Genomic DNA, 18,850 nt, shown 5'->3' with positions numbered 1-18,850 from the left:
GATCTATAAACAGAAGTTCCTTTCCCCTTTGAAAGCCTCACTGTACTTATTTGAAATGCATTACAACTTGTGATGGACAGATGAGGGAGCCTGTTATTCATTTCCCCATCCAGGCCCATACATCCCTTGATGGTCTTCCGGCACTTTCATTCCCAGGCCACCGGACCTAAGTTCAGTGAGAGGAAAAACTGAAGTCCCTTTTAGTTTGTACGAAGAGATGCAGCTAAGAGCATGCTATTTGCTGTAATAATACATTATCTGCTAAGAACAGTAACAGCCACCACTTATGGAGGGCTTACCATGTGCCAGGCACTGTACAGAGTACATTACGCCCATTACCTCATTCACCAAAGTAGTTCCTAATGTGTAAGGTGCTAATCTCCATTCATTTTCATTAGCATCAGGGAAGCAACAGACACAACACAGAGCACAGAATTGGAGGCTACAGCGCCCAGAGTAACTCGTTTATTAGAACACAGAGAATAAGAATACAGCGCTGATGGAGAGAAAGCAAAGAGCACGACATCTTTCTAAGTGATCAAACAGCATTTTCTCTTTTCAGGTTATCTCGGACTTCCAAGCAACAGGCAAACCTGCTCACATTTCCTTCCATCCAGGCAATGCCCACTCCCCTCATCTATTTCTGCTCTGTTCACTGACTCTTACCATCAAGGGAAATGCAGCGAACTTAAAATCTGACAGGACTAGGAGAAGAAAACCAAAAGCAAAGTGGCAAATGTCACGTTGAAGCCTGAGGATCCACCTACCTCGTCTTCGGGACACTCAAATTGGTACATCCAAAAATTCTCCATCTTTATGGGTACTCTCTGGGCAGCAGGGCCAGCTCCAGTGCATCCACTTGTGAGCTGAGGCTAACTCCTGACCTCAGCGCCCGTCTGGTGGCTTGTTTCCAGTGGTGTTAGGTGCCTGAGTCAACAATGCAACTTGTAACAGGAGATGTGACCACCTCCCAGGGTGTCCATCTGCATTAACCCCTCGGTGCCCAAATGGCCCGGCTAGTTGTGCTTCACTGGTCGAGCACCATCACCTGATGTTTCTGAGAAGGGTTGGCCTGCCCCTTCTGGCAGTGATGCCTACTATTTCTGGAGAAAATAAACTTAGTTCTGAGGTGCTACCAGAAACTTTCACACACTCTAAACTTTGCTACGTTTATAGAACCTGTGAAAAAAGCATCCAGCTCGTGTGGAAAGAAGGGGCAGGAGTTGGGAAAAAGAGACTCTCTCAGAACCTGCGTCAGAATGCACCTGGGCATGGGCTGAGACTTTAGAGAACATTGTGCCCAGCCAGGGCCTGGGCCTCTGGGGGCACAGCATGCTGGAAGTGGACCCTCACCACCTCTTCATGTTCGCTGAGTGACTTTCACATCCTTGCACTGCAATCTGAATAGGCAGGATAGGGCAAGCCAGCTATACAAACACAGCAAAGAAAGCTGCCCCCAGGGCCAGCATGGTTTGACCCAAACCGACGGGTAATCCCAAATTACACCATTCAAGAGGTGGACCATGTCCACCGGTCCTCAGCAGACAAGAGGAAGGTCAAGACAAATACAGGTGGAACTGAACTAGAAGGAGCTCATGGAAACAGACGCAGGCAGGGTGGTTCTAAAGGCAGAAGACAGGAGACAGAGAGACCTCCCAGAGTCAATCTACCTCTTAATGAGACATGGCAATGGGGAAGGACATGGATGCATGAAAGATGAAAGGCACATAACATCCAAGAGACTCATCCTAATGATTCAGCCTTCTTTCTCGCCAAACCCTTTATCAGACATGCTGATCGGCCTCTCTCTGAGTCCACCTGTTTAGTTACAAGTTGTGATAGGGTCAAAAGGTAGAAAAAAGAGAAGCAAAGGCCCTGAACAATCCACAGCTGGAAAACCCACCCATGCTGGTTGATAGTTTCCTGTGCTGTGGACACCTCTGCAGGCCAGAGTGGGAAACAGGGTCAGAGAGAGGATGTCCTCAGGCACTTCTGTCTCCCTCCTTGCTTGTTCTTGTGTTTCTGACCACTGTTGCTGGCAGTCAGATTGCAACTACTATAATCCAGGTCAGGCTGATGCCCCCAGTCAAAAAAGCCCTTTTAAAAAGCAGTGCAGGAGGTATTCCTTACTAATTTGTAGCACTGGGCATCTCTCAAAACCCTTTCTTCTTTCCATTAATTATTTAAAAGATAGAAAATCTCTGGATGTTGATTCACAAGTGTCCAGATAGAATACTCCCTACCATTTAACTCTCTCCAGCTCATGGGCGAAGCCATTTTCCCCACTATTGCTCTTAAAAATTGCTTTGGTTTGGATTCATGAACCACTCAGGACAGGGTGAAGCCATTAGAATCTTCATTGCTTCCGTGAAGAGCTTGTAATTTTTCCAGTTATTAACCAGAACCACCATCACACATAAGACTTAAAATCACCAGACAGACTACAAAGAAAACTACTAGGCCTTCTGGAAAGTTATAGAAAGCATCTACATATAGTGTCCTGTTGGTGCAACAGAATTCAGAATTCTTTCCCTGGCTCCCTTATTTTCATTCTTTCCTTCCCTTTAATGTTCAATCTGCACTTGAAACCTGCTTAATTATTCACCACTGCCTTCTCCATGCCTCATCAATAATGGATAACACCTGCGATGGAAAACGTCACCCACAACAAGAAGGTGGTTGAGATGGGAACATCAAGAATAGGATCCACATTCTACAGCTGAGGGAGAAATCAAGGCACCAGGATGATAGCCAGGGCTGCTCTCCTGGATGGTTCTCTCAGTACCAACAAGACCTGTTAACTCTGTGCCTCTCAGCCTTGTTTGTGTCATGGCACACAGAGCAATGATAATGTTCATACGATACATTGGGTTAACTAGAGGGGATCTGGAGGCTGCCAGGGTTGAAGGCAACATGCCCGGTGGCCCAGGTGACCCTCATCCTCACAGTCAAGGGGGATCATCAGCATACTGGTTGAAAAGCTCTGCCTCAACTTATGAATGAGTCTTCATAGCAAATTTCTTTCGACACTGGCAGTCCCTTGAGAATAAAGTTAAACTCCTTCTACTTATGAAGAATCCACGCGGACACCATTGTTCCTTTAGGACAATACCTCCTCTTTCCCATTTCCACAGGCCCTCCTGAGTCCCAACTTTCTCTGACATCCCTGCCTGCCTCACCTCTGAGCTGGCTCACACGCCCGTTCCCTTTTTCACCACTTTGGCTTCCTTCTCTGTCGGTCACTTCAGGATCTGTAGGTCTGCCTATTCTCAGTCAGACAACAAAATAAACAAGCCTAGGAGTTGGGAATGGTTGACAGGGCCAGCTGGGGGAGGACAAGGCCAGCAGCTTCTAGGTCCTTAGGTTTTAAGCCCAACAGCTCTTTGCTGGCACAAGGTAATGACAGCTGCCAAATGTGGCAGGCGGACTTCTTAGACGGCCCCTGTGATCCCCACGTCCTGGTATTCAGACCCTTGTGTAACCCTCTCCCTGGGGAGGGAGTGTGGGCTAGTGACTTATTCTAAGCAATAAAATGCAGCAAAGGTAATGGAATGTCACCCTGTGGCTGGGTTACAAAAGGCTGTGACTTACATCTTGCTATCAGACTCTATGGCCTTCTTGTCTTGCACACAACATTAAGAACGCTGCCATGTGGAAGAGTGCCCATGTGGTAAGGAACCAAGGGTGCCCCTGGCCAATAATCAGTTGGGAACTGAGGCCTTCACTCCAACAGCCTGGGAAGAGCTGAATCCTGCCAATAAGTACATGAGCTTGGGAGGTCTTTCCCCAGTAGAGCCTTAAGATGACTACAGGCCACTGACACCTCGATTGCAGCCTCTGAGAGACCCTAAAGCAGAGGATCAGCTGAGTTATGCCAGACTCCTGACCACAGAAACTGTGAGATAATCAATGTGGCTTGCTTTATGCCACTAAGTTTTGGGGCAATTTCTTACACAGTAGTAGATAGCTAAGACACTAAATAAACCTTCAGATGAAAGCCTCAAGAGCAGAGGAGGCTTGGAGGTCTGGCTGCGGACTCAACAAAGGGCTAGCCCAGAGTAGATCATAAACTCTGCACAGGTAGGGCCTGTGTCTATTTTAGCCAGAGCCTGTGTATCAGTTGCTGCTGTATCCCTGGTGTCTTCCACAGTACCTGATCTGTAGGAGGAACTCGAAAACATCTGTTGAATGAGTGGATGATAAACTGTGAGACAGACCTTCAATTGGTGACTAGGGACAGTAGTTGCAACTCATTCTGGTTCACTGACAAAATGAAGAATAGCGTAGTTTTGTGGCCAGGCCCTATTTGTTATTCACAATGTCCTGTATGTAGCTAGTGCTTGATTAAACTCAAAAGCGTTAGCAGGGGGACAACTACAGTCATGCGTCGCTTGACGACGGGGACACATTCTGAGAAATGCGTCCTTAGGTGATTTCGTTGTTGTACGAACATCATAGAGTGTACTTACACAACCCTAGATAGTACAGCCTACTACACACCTAGGCTATATGGTACTAATCTTATGGGAGCACGTATGATTACAGGCCACATACCACTGTATATGGTCTGCAATTGACCGAAATGTCGTTAAGCAGCGCATGATGGTATAACAACTCAACCTAATCACTTGATTGCACTTTGCATGGCAGATGGTTGAGGAGACATTTATTCCTTTGATATCATTCACTTATATAAGGTGAGGTTTTCTATCAGTTTCTGAGGTCTGCTTGGTGAAATACACTGGGGCCCATTTTTGCTGTCCTGGCAGCAGATCCTTTGGTTCTAAGGTTATGCTTCTAGATAAGCTTCTGGGATGTTGACCTAGAGTGTGTGCCAGCCCCCTTTTTCTAGACAGTCTGAACCATATCCAAGACGGTTTTCGAGCCAACACTACGATGTATACTCTTTCACAGCAGGCCAGGAGAACACTCTGAGATAAGGATGCTTGGAATCTAGTCCTTTTCAGGCCACAGATGGAGACAGAATGGAGCGAACTATCCTAAGACAACCTCTCCCACTCTTCCACCTGCCAAGAACACATCCATCCAGCCAGGAATTGACCCACTTGGGGGAAATCACGCCCCTACAAAACATATATTCATCCTAAAGTCTGTCTACTTGACTTCAGATCCTATTTCAACTCCAACTCTTGCTATCTAGGTCGTGGAAAAACTACGGCTGACCAGAACTCCCTGCGGAGGTGTAGATCAGCAAGAGGAAACCTCTCAGTCCAAGATACCTTAACAGGAATCCTTCATGAATTGGCAGCAAAATGATCTTCTCACTTGCCCTTGTAAGCTTGACGACACAACCACAAAGTCAACAGGATAAGATGCTCCTAACAAGTCTTAATGAATTAGCATGTGCACTTGACCTTGGTCAACGGTTTCCTAGCAACAGTCAAAAAAAAAAATTCACATAGGCTGATGCTGAATTCAAGGCAGGGGGAAAGGGAGAGAGGACAGGGAGGAGGTGATGTCAAGGAAATCAAGGCCCAGATGAAGCAAGGATGCTTCTCGATCCTCATTACATCATCTTTCTCAAAATTAACAAAAATAGGTGGGCACAAAAGTGCACGTGATTAAAGCAGGTGTTAACATTAAGCCCTCACTTCCCAGGATCTCCTCCTCAGCAGGAGAGTGGCTGGTTTATGACTAAGAAGTGTTACTGCTGAAATGGTTTCCTGCCTCAAAATACTTTCTCCAATTGCTCTCTTGAACTGGGGATTCCAATAAAAGGTAAATGTTACTTGAAGGGGATGGTGCATGTTGCCATTATCACTAATCAGCAGTTTAGTCTGACTTCATCAGACCAGCCCTGGAAAAAAAAGGCTGATGATACAGTGCTGCATAAGGTGCAAGTGGAGACCTCAGGTCATTCAGAATGCCTGACCAGGATGGGCAGCACCGTGAGGGCATGGGAGGGATCTGAGTGCTAGCGGAAAACAAAGAGAAACACCTGTCTGGAGAAGGTGAAGAGGGGTGCTAACAGCCAACTCCCTCTAATTCACAGTTTGCCAATGACAACCTTCAATGTTAAGTGAGCTTTGACCTACTAAGGCAACTGATACACTAAACTTGTGCTTCTTATTTTACATTTCCATAGAGGACTCCATATCTGCAAAACCAACTTCTCTCATAGTGACCCTGGGAAATAAATCTGATAATTCATTTCACTGATGAGGAAACTGAAGTTAAGGAAGAAAGCAGACGACCAACTCAAGGTAACTGCCGCAGGTCAACTGTAGGACAAAAATTTACATATACCAAATGCGTACTGAGCATCAACTTTGTGTGACTTGCTCTGAGATATGAGAGGAGAAGACACTATGCCTTCAATAGACTGACGGAGAATTACAGAGGCAACAGGCACGTGCACACGGGACAAGAAGAAAATAAGTAAAGAAAGTGTTAAACTGTAGTCCGCAGTTTAAGTCAGCGGTTACCAGTTTTGACTGGGCTTCAGAAATACTGATGCCAAGACCCAACCTCCAGAGAATCTAATCAGGAATTTCCCAATCCTGGAATCTGTTTAAAGAGTGGGGCCCTCACTGTACTGAAGGGGAATGTGATCCGAACAGAGGTAAGAGCAAGTGTGGTAAGAAGTGGGTCATGGAGGCAAGTCTGGATAAACAAAAGTAGATCTGGAAGTTGTAAGCACAAGGTCAATGAGTAAGGTTAGCCCAGGAGTGGGGGGGGGGGTGGTCCTTACATGTGAGAGGAGCTATCTGGTCTTGGTCAGTGGGGTCTGCCTAGTCATGCCAGGAATTTACACTAGGAAATTACTTCCCGGGGGAATCTCTTTGCCTTTGCCCAAGACAAAGGAAATTAGATGTCCAGGCTGATTTGCCCTGGAACGCTCTGTGAAATGTGTCAAAGACAGTGACCAGCAGGCTGAGGCCCCTGGGTCACATAACCCAGCTATATTTAGCTATTCCATCTGGGAAACCGAGGCCAAAATGCCCAGCCTAGCTCCAAATCTCCTTCGATCCATTACCAGCCTTATTTAGTTTTTGGTGTCCCACTGGCAAAGTCTGACCAACTAAAGATAGGTCAACTAGGCATGCCAAGCAGGCAGTCGAGTGTCTGCTGTTTCAATATGGGAAACAGCAGGAGAGAAAAACTGCCAGTGGAATTCTTCAGGAAAGTGAGGTGGCCTTTGTTGAAATAAAACAACATCCTCTCTATGGCTGCTCTCAAGAAAGTGGCCAGTGAAAACTGTGTTTCAAAGCAAGTAGACTGAGAAACTACATTCTGTAGTAAGAATATGTTGCCAGTGACACTTTAATAGGAGTATTTCTCATTTTGGAGATGATCACATTTATAGATAAATCACATTTCATAATTCCCCAGGACTACCTGGGCGGAGGATTTAATTGGGTTACATATAGAATTCAATTATCTATGATTTATCTGTTCCTCTCCCTGTACCTTCCCTTCCTCCCTTATACAGACCCAGCCCACTTATCAGAAGATATGGAGAGTGTACAGGTGGGGAAGCTGAGACAATTTTTCTTAAGACTCCTGGGAAGTTTCTTGAGCCCCAACTTATTAAGCGAGCATGTCAGACACCCAAACTGTGGCCCTGTGTGCTGCATTTCTCTCCGGAAAGTGATAAAATTCTCTCTGGCTAAATTGTCCATTTCCTTCCCCGCTGCTCATCCCATCACTTCTGGGCACAGTTTCACAAATATACTGTCTAGTGACACAATCCATTTAAAAAAGTTGAGAAAGATTCCTCTCGGGAGTGGGGTCAGGTGAAGAGAAAAAATTGGAGCCTGGGGGTTAGAAAAATCAATCTTTCCCATCACTTACTTTCATTCTATGGAACATAAAGTAATTGGAAACCTTGCCTCCTCCTGTGCAGATCAGACAAGTTTGCCCCAGTGATTCCAATACAGCAATGATCTGCCCAGCCCTGCAAACCGGGCCTGCGTGGAGCTGAACGGACAGGTGAAACTCTAAAGGTGAGTTAAAATAATCAGAGCCAATGCTTCCAATCCAGGAGAAGAGCGCAAAAACACACATTCTCCTACCTCCTTTTGTTTCTTCATAACTGAAATGATTTACTCTCCAAAAGGGATTTCAAGGTCAAGCCTTTCATTTTGAAGTTGTAACAGTAAGATCATTACATCTTTAGGAAAGTTACCCCAGTCATATCAGGTCCTCACAATTCCTAGAAAAATGGCTCATTTTTTTTTTTGTTATCAGCAACTAAGTTCTGTTACTTAGCGCGTTACTCCCCATTGGCAGGGATACGACAGTTGACTGCTGATCCTAAGTTGCAGAGTGGGCCAGTAAATGTACTCTGGTAAAGGCAGCCATCTTGAAAACATTTCATTTTTGAAGTAAAAATCATTAACCTAAATAAGTATAAAACCTGAGCAGCAATCAGTGCATCCACATGTGACCTCAGCCAGCATCATTCCCACAGCAGTGATTAGCATTCTTGCCGCCCTCCTTCCCACATATGCTCAGTGGTTTCCAAACTCGAAGCCCATTATCAAGCCCACAGCTCCTGAACTCTTCAGGTTTTTCATTGTCAAGGTGCAAATCCACTTACCAATCAGTGTTCTTCACCTTGAGTAGTACAGCCCCCACCCTGACCTACTTTTTACTTCTTTACTCTTATGTGTGAATGTAAGACAGATGGAAGTGTGATGCTTAATACATACACAAAGAGCATGAAATTCAAATGAAAAACCTAGAATATTCACCTTACCATATATCATAGTTAATAAAGCAGTCATCTTCTATAAATTGTGCGCATATACAGAAGTGTTTGCCTTCTCTACTTTTTCAAGGAAACAGTAATAATGAGATGATCTCTTTGTACAGTGAGTGATCTCTGAATAATGACTCCAACTCTTTTATATTTTTTAATTTAAGGCTAAGAAATACACAACTATAGTTTTAAAAGTCAAACAATACTCTGACTTGTGGAAAAACCGAAGTCCTCTTTCCTACTCCTCCCTGCTCCATGGTCACACTCCCAAGTCTTCTGGCATTTCTTCTGGTATTTCCATATTCAAAAATAAAGTGTTTACACAGCCTCACCTTGATTTTTCAATTTTAGATACTAATTCTTGGCTTCCACTATAAAAGACTAGGATTTACCTTTTCTATACTACACCTTCCCTTATCCTGTCAATATTACAATTTTTGGTTAATCAACACTCAGTGTTTGTATTCTGAAGAGTATACACATGCTCTTCCCTGCTGAGACATATGCATATTATTACTGCATTTCTTGCCTGTGTAACAACTGCTGTTAGTGAGGTAAATAACTGAATTGTTTTTCTATTTGCTTAGTTTCGTGTGGACTGATCAATAATTTATGCAAAACTCTCCTAAAACAATCTAAGACTCCTCTCAGTATAAACATATTAGGAAACCTCTCCTTTCCACCCTTTCTGGAAACCTCCTACATGGAGCCCTCCGAGCTTCTGTCTACAGTGGATTGGTTGCTCCCCTGGCCTTCAACCAGCTGTCATCTGGGATCTCCTTCCCCATCACCATGGGTAGTCCCTTTGTCTCATTCCAGTGTTGGATCTCCTGTTCCCCAGATCTCCTATCTTCTTTCCTGATTTACACTCCCATTTTGGGGAGCAATCTTCTAGTACCTTCCTGAAAAGGGGTGCATGGGAGGTAAATTTTCTGGGACTCTGCATATCTGAAAACATCTTTATTTCATCTTTACACTTACTTGGAAATTAAATGGCGTAGGCCTTCCAGTTTCCAGTGTTGCTTTGGAGAAGTGCAACACCACTGTGATTCCTGATCATTGTAACCTGTTTTTACCTCCCTGAAAGCCTCTAGGATCTTCTCTTTCTCCCTTCTGTTCTGAAATTGCTGTGGGTCTTTTCTCTCATTGTTCTAGGTACCCAGTGGAGTCTTTTCATCAAGAAATTCTCATGCAATTGGAAATCGTCTGTCATAATTCTTTGGTTCTAGGAAATAGTCTCATAATTTCTCTCTCCATTTTATTTATTTTTACTACTTTAACCCTATTGCCTCAACTGTTATAATTTCTTGAAGACCTCCTCAATTTTGTCTTCTAACCTTCTTATCGAAGTTTTTTAATTTTAAATTTCTGCTGTCATATTTTTTTAATAAGAGTTTTTAAGAACGTTCTTTTCAAATGGCATCCTAATTTAACGGCTCTCTTATCTTCTGCCTTTCTGAGGATATTGATTATAAGTGTTTTATAGTTTTCTGCTCTGAGCCCTGCTTTTATTTCTCCAAGTTTCTTTTTCCATTTATTTTTTTGTGTCTTTGTCTTTCAGGTTAGAGATGTTCTTTGAATGTCCGGTGATCCTTGGCTGTCCACTCATATTTAAGAGTGGGTCCCCAAAAGGCCTATAGGAAGATCCATGAGAGGCAGTAAACTTCACTATGGGGTGATCAGGTAAGGACCCAAGTGTTGTGCTGGGAAACCCCCAAACATCAGTACCTGTAGGTATTTTCTCTTGGGGCTGTTACCTCAGAGAGGAATATTCTAATCTCCTGCTGGGGACTGGGAACTGGAGGCTGGGGGTGGGTGGGTTCTAAGCCTGGCTGCATGGGCTAGAGAAGGGATCTGGAATTTAATGCTTCCTGGGACAGACTTTCGAACTATTTTTTTTTTTCCAGCCACATCCCCATACTCCTGCCATCAGAGGTATCTGGTATCTCAAATTCCTGAGGCTTTCTTGGGGTCCACAGCACAAAGCCTCACAGACAAGTAGGCAGAGGAGAGAAAATGGAAACCTCATCAGTGTATTAGTCAGAGTTGATCAGGCTATGCTGTGCTAACAAACCCCCCAAAATCCCCACAGCTTAAAACAACAAAGCTGATTCATCTCTCACACATGGTACACGTCCACAGGGTCAGCAGGGAGCCCTGCTCATCACGGGCACTGGGGACCCATGCTGATAGAGGCTCCACCATCTTGTGACACCACCTTAACATGAGGCTTCAGAGGAAGAAGCATGCTTTTATCTGCTCCTGCCTAGAAGTAGCAACACACTTCACTGCTCCCATTTCACTGGCTATTCCTAACTTCTAGGGGATGAGGTGCAGAGCAGTCCTCCCTGTGCTTAAAAGAAGAGGACAACGGGAAATACTGGGGAGCACTGAAGTCTACCACAGCCAGTCAACACTTTGGCATTGCAAAATTTTGTTGTTCTCATCTGCTGCTGTGTCCTCTGTCTCTTAGTGCTTGTGGCTTTATACAGTTTTATTATTTTACTGTCATTTTAGTATAGCTTTAGGAGGGAGCAGAGATAAATACCATTTCAAGCTGCACAACACACCACTCCAAGTAGCCAAAACCCTCCACTTTATGCTGTGTGCTTGCTCCCACCCTTCTCTCTGATTCTACCACGACTCTGCTCTATACTCAGAAAGATTCTTTTGCCTACAGAGAGATCGGTAGGCTGTGGAACCCTTCAGAACTGGTCATTCATTAGCATTATTTTTCAAGAAGGGGGTTGGGAGGTAGTGTTCAAATATATCTGGAAAAGAGAAACTCTTTACTAGAAGCAAAGCTCTTTTAAGTATTTTTTTCAAATTTTCAGAAAACAATTACTTCCACTCAGTGCTGAGCATCTAGTATGTGTTTGATAAGTTCTTTTTTTTTTTTTCTTTTATGAGGAAGATCAGCCCTGAGCTAACATCCATGCCAATCCTCCTCTTTTTGCGGAGGAAGACTGGCCCTGAGCTAACATCCATGCCCATCTTCCTCCACTTTACGTGGGACGCCGCCACAGCATAGCCTGACAAGTGGTGCATTGGTGCGCGCCCAGGATCCGAACCCCGGGCCGCCAGCAGCGGAGCGTGCACACTTAACCACTACACCACGGGGCTGGCCCATGTTCAATAAGTTCTTGCTAATGAGCAATCCTATCTTCACATTCTGTACAGCTCACCAGCAAACAAATGCCAATTTGCTCCAAGTGAAGAGAAAAATGCTAAAGTTCTGAGGGAATTAAAAGTAGTGTTAGAAGCAGATTTAGCTATCAGCTGCTACCTCTGGCAAGTAGTAATATAGGTGTTTTTTTATTTCCTTCTATTTGCTTCACTGTGCTTTCCGAGCATGTCATTTTGAGAATGCACTGCTTTTGTAATAAGAATTCCAGGGCCTCTTCTCCAGGTCTGCCAACCAAATCACAGTAGGACAGCCCCTTTGGTTAAAACCGTACCTGTGCTAATAAAAAATGTAGTTAAGTCTCAAATCCACAGATCTTACATGGGGAAACTGCCCAGATGATACACTTTTTTCCCTTTAAATGAGTAGTTCTTAACCTTTTACACGCTCAAGAATCACAGAGAGAATTTACGAAACAAAATAAAACAAAGCAAAAAAATTCCCACAAAAAACAAACAAAAAAATCCCAGATCACTAGGCCCTACCTTAGGTATTCTGATTTGGACAGGAAAGGTAGTAATTTGTATTTTTTTTTTCTTGGTGAGGAAGATTGGCCCTGAGCTAACATCTGTGCCTATCTTCCTCTATTTTATAAATGGGACACCGCCACAGCATGGCTTGATGAGTGGTGTGTAGGTCTGCTCCCGGGATCCGAACCTGGGAACCGCAGGCTGACGAAGTTGAGCGTGCAAACTTAACCACTGCGCCACTGGGCCGGCCCCAGTAATTTGTATTTTTAACAAGTACCTCCCAGACAGACTTCAGACTACATTGCTTTATAATACACTGTAGTGCTTTTCCATTTTCTACAACAGCATACACGAAGTGAGCATTCAGTAAATATTTTTTGATGCTGAGGTGGAAATCAGCAGAATGTATATGCTTATATTTCTTCCCCTGTAATGCCATCAAAGAGGTAGCAAATGAAGGTCTTTCCTATAAATATGGCATGACAGATGAAATACAACCCACAAATTCAAATGGCTTAAAAATGACTGGCGGAATATTATAAAGCACAGGTTTCGGTTCTGCTTTGTATTAACTATTCATGACCCACTACGCCCTGCTCACCAATTTCTTAGCATTAAGCTGAATTTCTGACAGTATGGGTTTCTAAAGCATCATTCAATATTCTATAACTAATTCTACTCTTTGAATGAAACATCAAGCAAGAGGATTAAGTTGTTCTCCTAGTTCAAATGAATAAAAGCCAGCCCCCAGCCCTAGTGAAGGCTGTGCTTTGGGTTCACTGCGATGCTTCAGGGACAACGTGGCTAAGCCAGACACTTCAAGGAGCTGGTGCATGTAAGAAAGCTGAAGGAAGAGGCCAGCATCTGGACCAAATGCTCCTGCAGCTTCTTCTCTGATGGCTTTCCAAGTTTCTAAAAGGATTAGAACCCGGCCTCTTGCCAGCTCCCTACTTTTGAAAACCTGCTCCATTTCCACTACATCTGCAAAATGCTTGCTGCAATCCCTCCCGCCTCTCCGGGAGGAACCTGGAGACAGCTGGAGGTCACAGAGACGTCTACACGTGAGCGCATCTGTTTTTAATTGTTTGAATGGGAAGCCTGGAAAACAGAGGAGAGATTACAGGGCGTCGCTGACCCAGTGCTGCCCCCTTGCTGGGGAGGATGCAGAGCCTTTCCCGACTGGTGTCCAACTTTTCCTTAAAGGTGCCAGTGACTTAATCAGCTAACAGCAAATGTTGACTGTTACTAAAGGAGGAGGTGAATGACACTTCTCTGACCTGCATAGCCCTTTACGTATAAGTAAAATGAACAAACAGCTTCCAATAATGGTTTCTCACTCCAAAAGACATACTGAGAAACAGCCTGGTGCAATCATAAAATACAGAATTAAATGAAATTGAATTTAACCTCTTGACCCTTCTTTTACTCCAAGCTCCCATTTTAAATGAAAGTGCTTAAAAATTATCCAAGAGAATGGAGAAGTGAGAGTCAGAGCAGAAAGAGAATCTTTAGAGCCAGGTAGTGGGGGCAAAGGTTAGTCTTCTTGATTTATTTTGAACAGATTGTGACACCCACGCTTGCCATGTTATCAAATTTCTTGGGTATTTCAAAAATGGAAAATAAAATTTCGACAGGGGCGGCAACAGCTTTCTGTAGCTCTTCATAAGGAAGCACAATTCAGTTTAAAACCCCAAACACGTCTTGTGAAGTGAGAAGGACGCCCTGGTACCACCAGAAGTGAAAATTAAGCACTTACTGAAACCGACAATGAAGCACAGGGTGGGTAAAAAAACTGGAACCCCTGGCAGGAACGGGCTCAGAAGGATTTCCTCCAAAAAGGCTACACTGCCAGCCGCAAACCTTTAAGGGACTGCTTTAAGGTTGGGGTTCTCAGATTGTGGTCCTGGACCAGGAGCAGCAGCATCACCAGGGAACTTGTTAGTGGCAATGCTGAACTTCACCTGAGCCCTGTGAGCCTGGAAAACAGTCAAGGTTAAGGAAACACCCCTACCTTTTGTGTTCAGGAAACAGTTTACTGCAAAGAAACCCCTTGCCCATATGATGCAGGTAAGACTCCCCCGGAGTCCCCTTGTTTACCTATGACAAGGCCAGACACAGACCCTCCAAATTCCCATTCTTTGCCTCACAAATGATTGGCTGAACTGCTGATTAATCAGAACAAAATGCTTGGTAACCAACCTTTGGTTAAGCTTGTCTCCTTCCTCCAGGTCCCTGAACTTTGGCCAGCCTACCACCTGTCCTCAACAGCCCCTCCTGAGAGTAGGCTGGTCTCGGCTTAAAACATTCTCTCCTGGGCAACACATTCAAGCCAATCTTTCATCCCACTGCCTCAGCTCTTGTTCGTTCTAGCCTTGTTTACTCCTCCCTAGAAAACAAACCCCCTTTTTGCCTAACCCTAGAGACCCTTGCAGATCTTACAGTCAGAGGTTGCCCTGTTGCAATATTCCTTTCCAATAAAGTCTCTCCTTACTTAATCCGGACTTGTTTTGTATTTGACAATAGAAATACAAATTGTCAGGCCCCAGACCTTCTAAATGAGAAACTAGGGGCGGGGGTTAGTGCGCCTAGAAATTAATTTCTGAACAGGCGCTCCAGGAACAGTTTGAGAACCACTGATTTACAGCAATCCCTCTAAGGGTCTGATAAGCGCATTCAACACTTCAACTCCCTCCCACCTGTGTTTCACTCACAGGCGCTTAAGTGCAAGCCGTTTGTGAGGCTTACGCTGGACACGTTTTTAGAGTTCCCACAGACCATTTATCTCATGAAGTCATTTCCCAGTGACAAACAAGGCCACACAGCACCCGTCTCCCCTCCTGGCCGCGCGTGGAGGCGAGCAAGCCTGAACCCGCGCATACTTACATCTCCATCCCCCGGCCTCTGGTCATCACAATCCCTGGTGGGGCTAATGTCCTGGCGCATGACCCAGATGGGCTCTTTGGGCTCGTCGGGGGTGTAAGGCGAACGGATGGTCTTGGTTTTCACCTCCTCGATGGCCTCCTTGATGTCCTTAATGGCCAGCGAGATGGCATCCCTCTTCTCCTTGCTGTACCGCTGCACCGCCTCGCCGCCCACGGTGCCCGCAGCCCGCTGCTGCCCTGCCAGCGCCTGCAGCCCGGGGCCGTCGGGGCGGCCCCCGCCGGGGGTAGGGGCGCGCTCCAGGTCCTGCTCGGCCTCGGGCATGTCCTCGGCCGCCTTATCGAGGCTCTGCGAGCTCATGCTCTGCCTGACCTCGGCCACGATCTGGTCGATGTCCTCCTCCTGCTCATAGCTGTCCATGCGCGGGTAGGGCGCGAACTCGGCTTCCTTCTCGGGGCTGTCGGACTCGCCGTCGGAGCGCTCGTCGTAGTGGTGCAGCCGCGCGCCCAGGGCCTCCTGGCGGTAAGCGGCAGCCTCGTCGCGCTCCTGCTCGTACAGCCGCAGCCCGTCGCGCGCGTCCAGCTCGGGCGCGTCCCCGATCTCCTCGTACACGTGCTCCTGGAGGCCCCCGTAGTCGGCGTAGGGCTCGGCGTAGGGCTCGTCCTCGCCGCGGTGGAAGAGCCGGTGCGTGTAGACGTACCCCGAGTAGGCGGCGTTCATGGCCTCCTCGTGCTCCAGCGAGTGGAAGTGCAGGTGGTTGGGCAGCGCGCGGCGGTGCGTGGCCTCGGCGTGCTCAGCCTCCGCCTGCTCGGTGTACTCCTCGGCCTCGGGCCGGTACTGCACGGCGTAGGCGCTCTCATCCTCCGGGTCCTGCGCGCGCTCCGCGTCGTAGCCGTCGCGGGCCGCGGCGATCACGTCGCCCTCGGCCGTGTCCGTGTGGTTGTGGAAGCCGCTCTCCGTGCTGGCCGAGCGCGCCAGGCACTCCCCGCGCTCCTCCTCCTCCGGCTGCCCGGGCTGGGCGCAGAGGTCCTCGACGGCGCGCCCACGCGGGGGGCGGCCCGCATAGTGCTGCTGCCGCTGCTCCTCCTCCACCTCGGGGTGCTCCAGGTCGGCCTCTACCGACTCGTTCACCTCCCCGCCTGCCGCCTCGTCGGTCACCTCCACCTCCGCGGCCCCCTCCAAGTGGTTCATGGTGGGCGTCGGGGACGGCTGGGAGAGAGGCTAGGCCGGCTCAGTGCGCTCTCATTTTGCTCCACCAGGCTGGAAAAGCAAGAAGGGGAGGAGCTGTTATGTGGTTCAGGCTGTAGTCATGAGCTGAGTACCAAGATAACCATAAAAACAGCTGCTATTGATCCCTTCTGAATCTGGGCCAATTAAAAAATGATTGCAAATTTAAGCTCAGTCTGACAGCACGTAGTTCATTTTCTTCGTAGCATGTACATATCTGCTTGTTCAATTGCTTACTGGCCTTCTCCCTTCCCCACCCCTCAGAATGGGGCCCTCAGGAGCGTTTTGTTCTCCCTATGCTTACTATTCAGGTCGTTTCTGATGCATATGAATAAAGAGTACTACTAAAGTGAATAGGCCAACTGACACATTATCCATCTGCTAAGGGATAAATCTCTCTAAATTAAACTAGGATCCTAGATACTTTAGAAACGAGTCTTTAAATAAATTTCAAGTAAAAAAATAATCTTCAAATGTTTTGAAGCCACTGCTGTCACTACAAATATGCAGCCAGTCTGAGGGAGGCTATCAACCATGAACGGGTTCACCTCCTGTCATTACTGGCTCTGTTACCTTAGACAAGTGGCTTAATTTTCTGGATCTCCACTATGAGACTGGAGTCATTTCCTACAGCAGGATGTTAACAGCTCTTACACAGGGAAAAAAGACTCCCTGGTCAAATAAGTCTGGGCAATGCTGACTTAGAGTTGACTTTTCATTGTGAGTATTCAAAGGGAGGGAGATACAGGATGCAGGGTTTCCCAAACTTGTTTCGAGGAAACACTTGTTTCCTAGAGGCCAGAGTTCTCTGACAAATACACTTCAAGAAACACTGACTAGCTCAATTTCTGCAGTACACCCAGGATCTAAAATTCTGTGATTCTATGAATTACCATTATAGCTGGAACTGGAATAATATGGCTAATTTCTTAAAAATATGAGTAGGTCTCTTTACCTATTTCCAGAGGAATTTGTAGCTAGAGAGACAGACTTGGTTTTAACCTCTCTCAAGTCTTCTGATCACAAAATAGCTTTATAGCATAATCTGTGTCTAGTGTATGGAATAGATACACAGGATGTAAAGAACAACAAAAACAGGTAGAATCCCTGTGATTTCAAGACACCTGTGGTAAATGGGGTCAACGATGTGTGTAAACTTTTCTCTGAGTGTTCTTTTGGGAGCCCATGTTACAGACGGACAAAATGGATGGGAAGTGAACTCTTTAATGTAATAGCAGAAAGCTCCAGGAGGACCAGGGACATCTGAATGACTCTCTAATATTGGGATGCATTATATTCTACTCAACTCCCTACCACAACCATAGCAATTCCCTTCAAGCTCTATGCCAATCCCAGTAGAAAAGGAGGCCATTTTGGAGCTAGCAAGGTCACCCTCAAGCAGAAGTATCATCTTTCCCCCATTCTTTGATGGATCCACCCCTGACTGACATACACTGGAAGAAAACAATTATGGCTTTCTAGAGATGATCCATCCTTATTGCTTCCCTACTTGACAAGAGTCCCACTTTATACAAATTAGACCTAGTCTCCTTTGAAAAACTGTGGCCTCTTATTAACCCCTGAGAAAAGTGGCTGTGGACGAGGTATAAGAAAGTTTTCCAAAAGCAAGTATGAGTCTCCATTCAGACTTTGATGGATGGTTAATGCTCTGAAGAGAAGAGGCAAGTATTGGTGCTGAGGGTCCCCTGGTTAAGTGGCCTCCAGTGGATGGTGGAAAATACAAAACAAATATTCAGTTCAATACAACACATGGACAAGAACTGTCTACCCACGTTTCCTTTATAAGGACTCTCTGGAAAAGACAACAGATTAAAAACCACATTAATGTACAAATCCAAGTCTGATGAACACAAAACAAGTGTTCAGAGAGAGGGATACTAAGCATACTAAACACTTTTCCAGGTACTGTTACCCTGCAGTGTGTCAGCTGTGTGTGAACAGTGTTAGAAATATAATTAACAACCATCTGAAGTACCAAATGGCCAACAATTCATGATAAACACCTGCAGAACTAACCAAAACACTGTCTTCAGTGAAAATAGATTTTATTGATGAAAAGCTATTGATACATATATTAAAAAGAAAGTTTATTCTTGGTTAAAATTGTATTTGACCCGCAAATGGCGCCCTCTCATACAGCACTGATTGATTCAAAGGAAATGTGATTTCCATGCTTGTACATACACTAAATCATGGCAAAGAAAGTTATAAGAAACCTGTTTTTTAGGGGGAAATACTGTTAAAATCATGTAGCTTGGTAGAGTGGAGTTTTCTCTTCACTAAGTCCTTTCTCTTTATACCCTGATTCCCAATCCTCAGGGGAGTGTTTAGGCATGGAGTGTT

The 18,850-nt window shown here is 45.7% G+C and overlaps 1 protein-coding gene across 1 annotated transcript in view; it reads right to left on the bottom strand.

Annotated features, from left to right (window-relative positions):
- Positions 1-16,512, bottom strand: part of APBA1 (amyloid beta precursor protein binding family A member 1) — a 64,257-nt gene extending 47,745 nt beyond the window's left edge. The window contains exon 1 of the mRNA XM_058565698.1: positions 15,263-16,512. Coding sequence (XP_058421681.1) covers positions 15,263-16,450 — 1,188 coding nt within the window. The 5' untranslated portion in view covers positions 16,451-16,512. The remainder of the gene's footprint in view (positions 1-15,262) is intronic.
- Positions 16,513-18,850: the final 2,338 nt, after the last annotated feature.

The sequence above is a fragment of the Diceros bicornis genome, chromosome 22, assembly GCF_020826845.1.
Source record: "Diceros bicornis minor isolate mBicDic1 chromosome 22, mDicBic1.mat.cur, whole genome shotgun sequence".
Taxonomy (NCBI): domain Eukaryota; kingdom Metazoa; phylum Chordata; class Mammalia; order Perissodactyla; family Rhinocerotidae; genus Diceros; species Diceros bicornis.
This window is presented reverse-complemented; position numbering and strand designations above follow the sequence as displayed.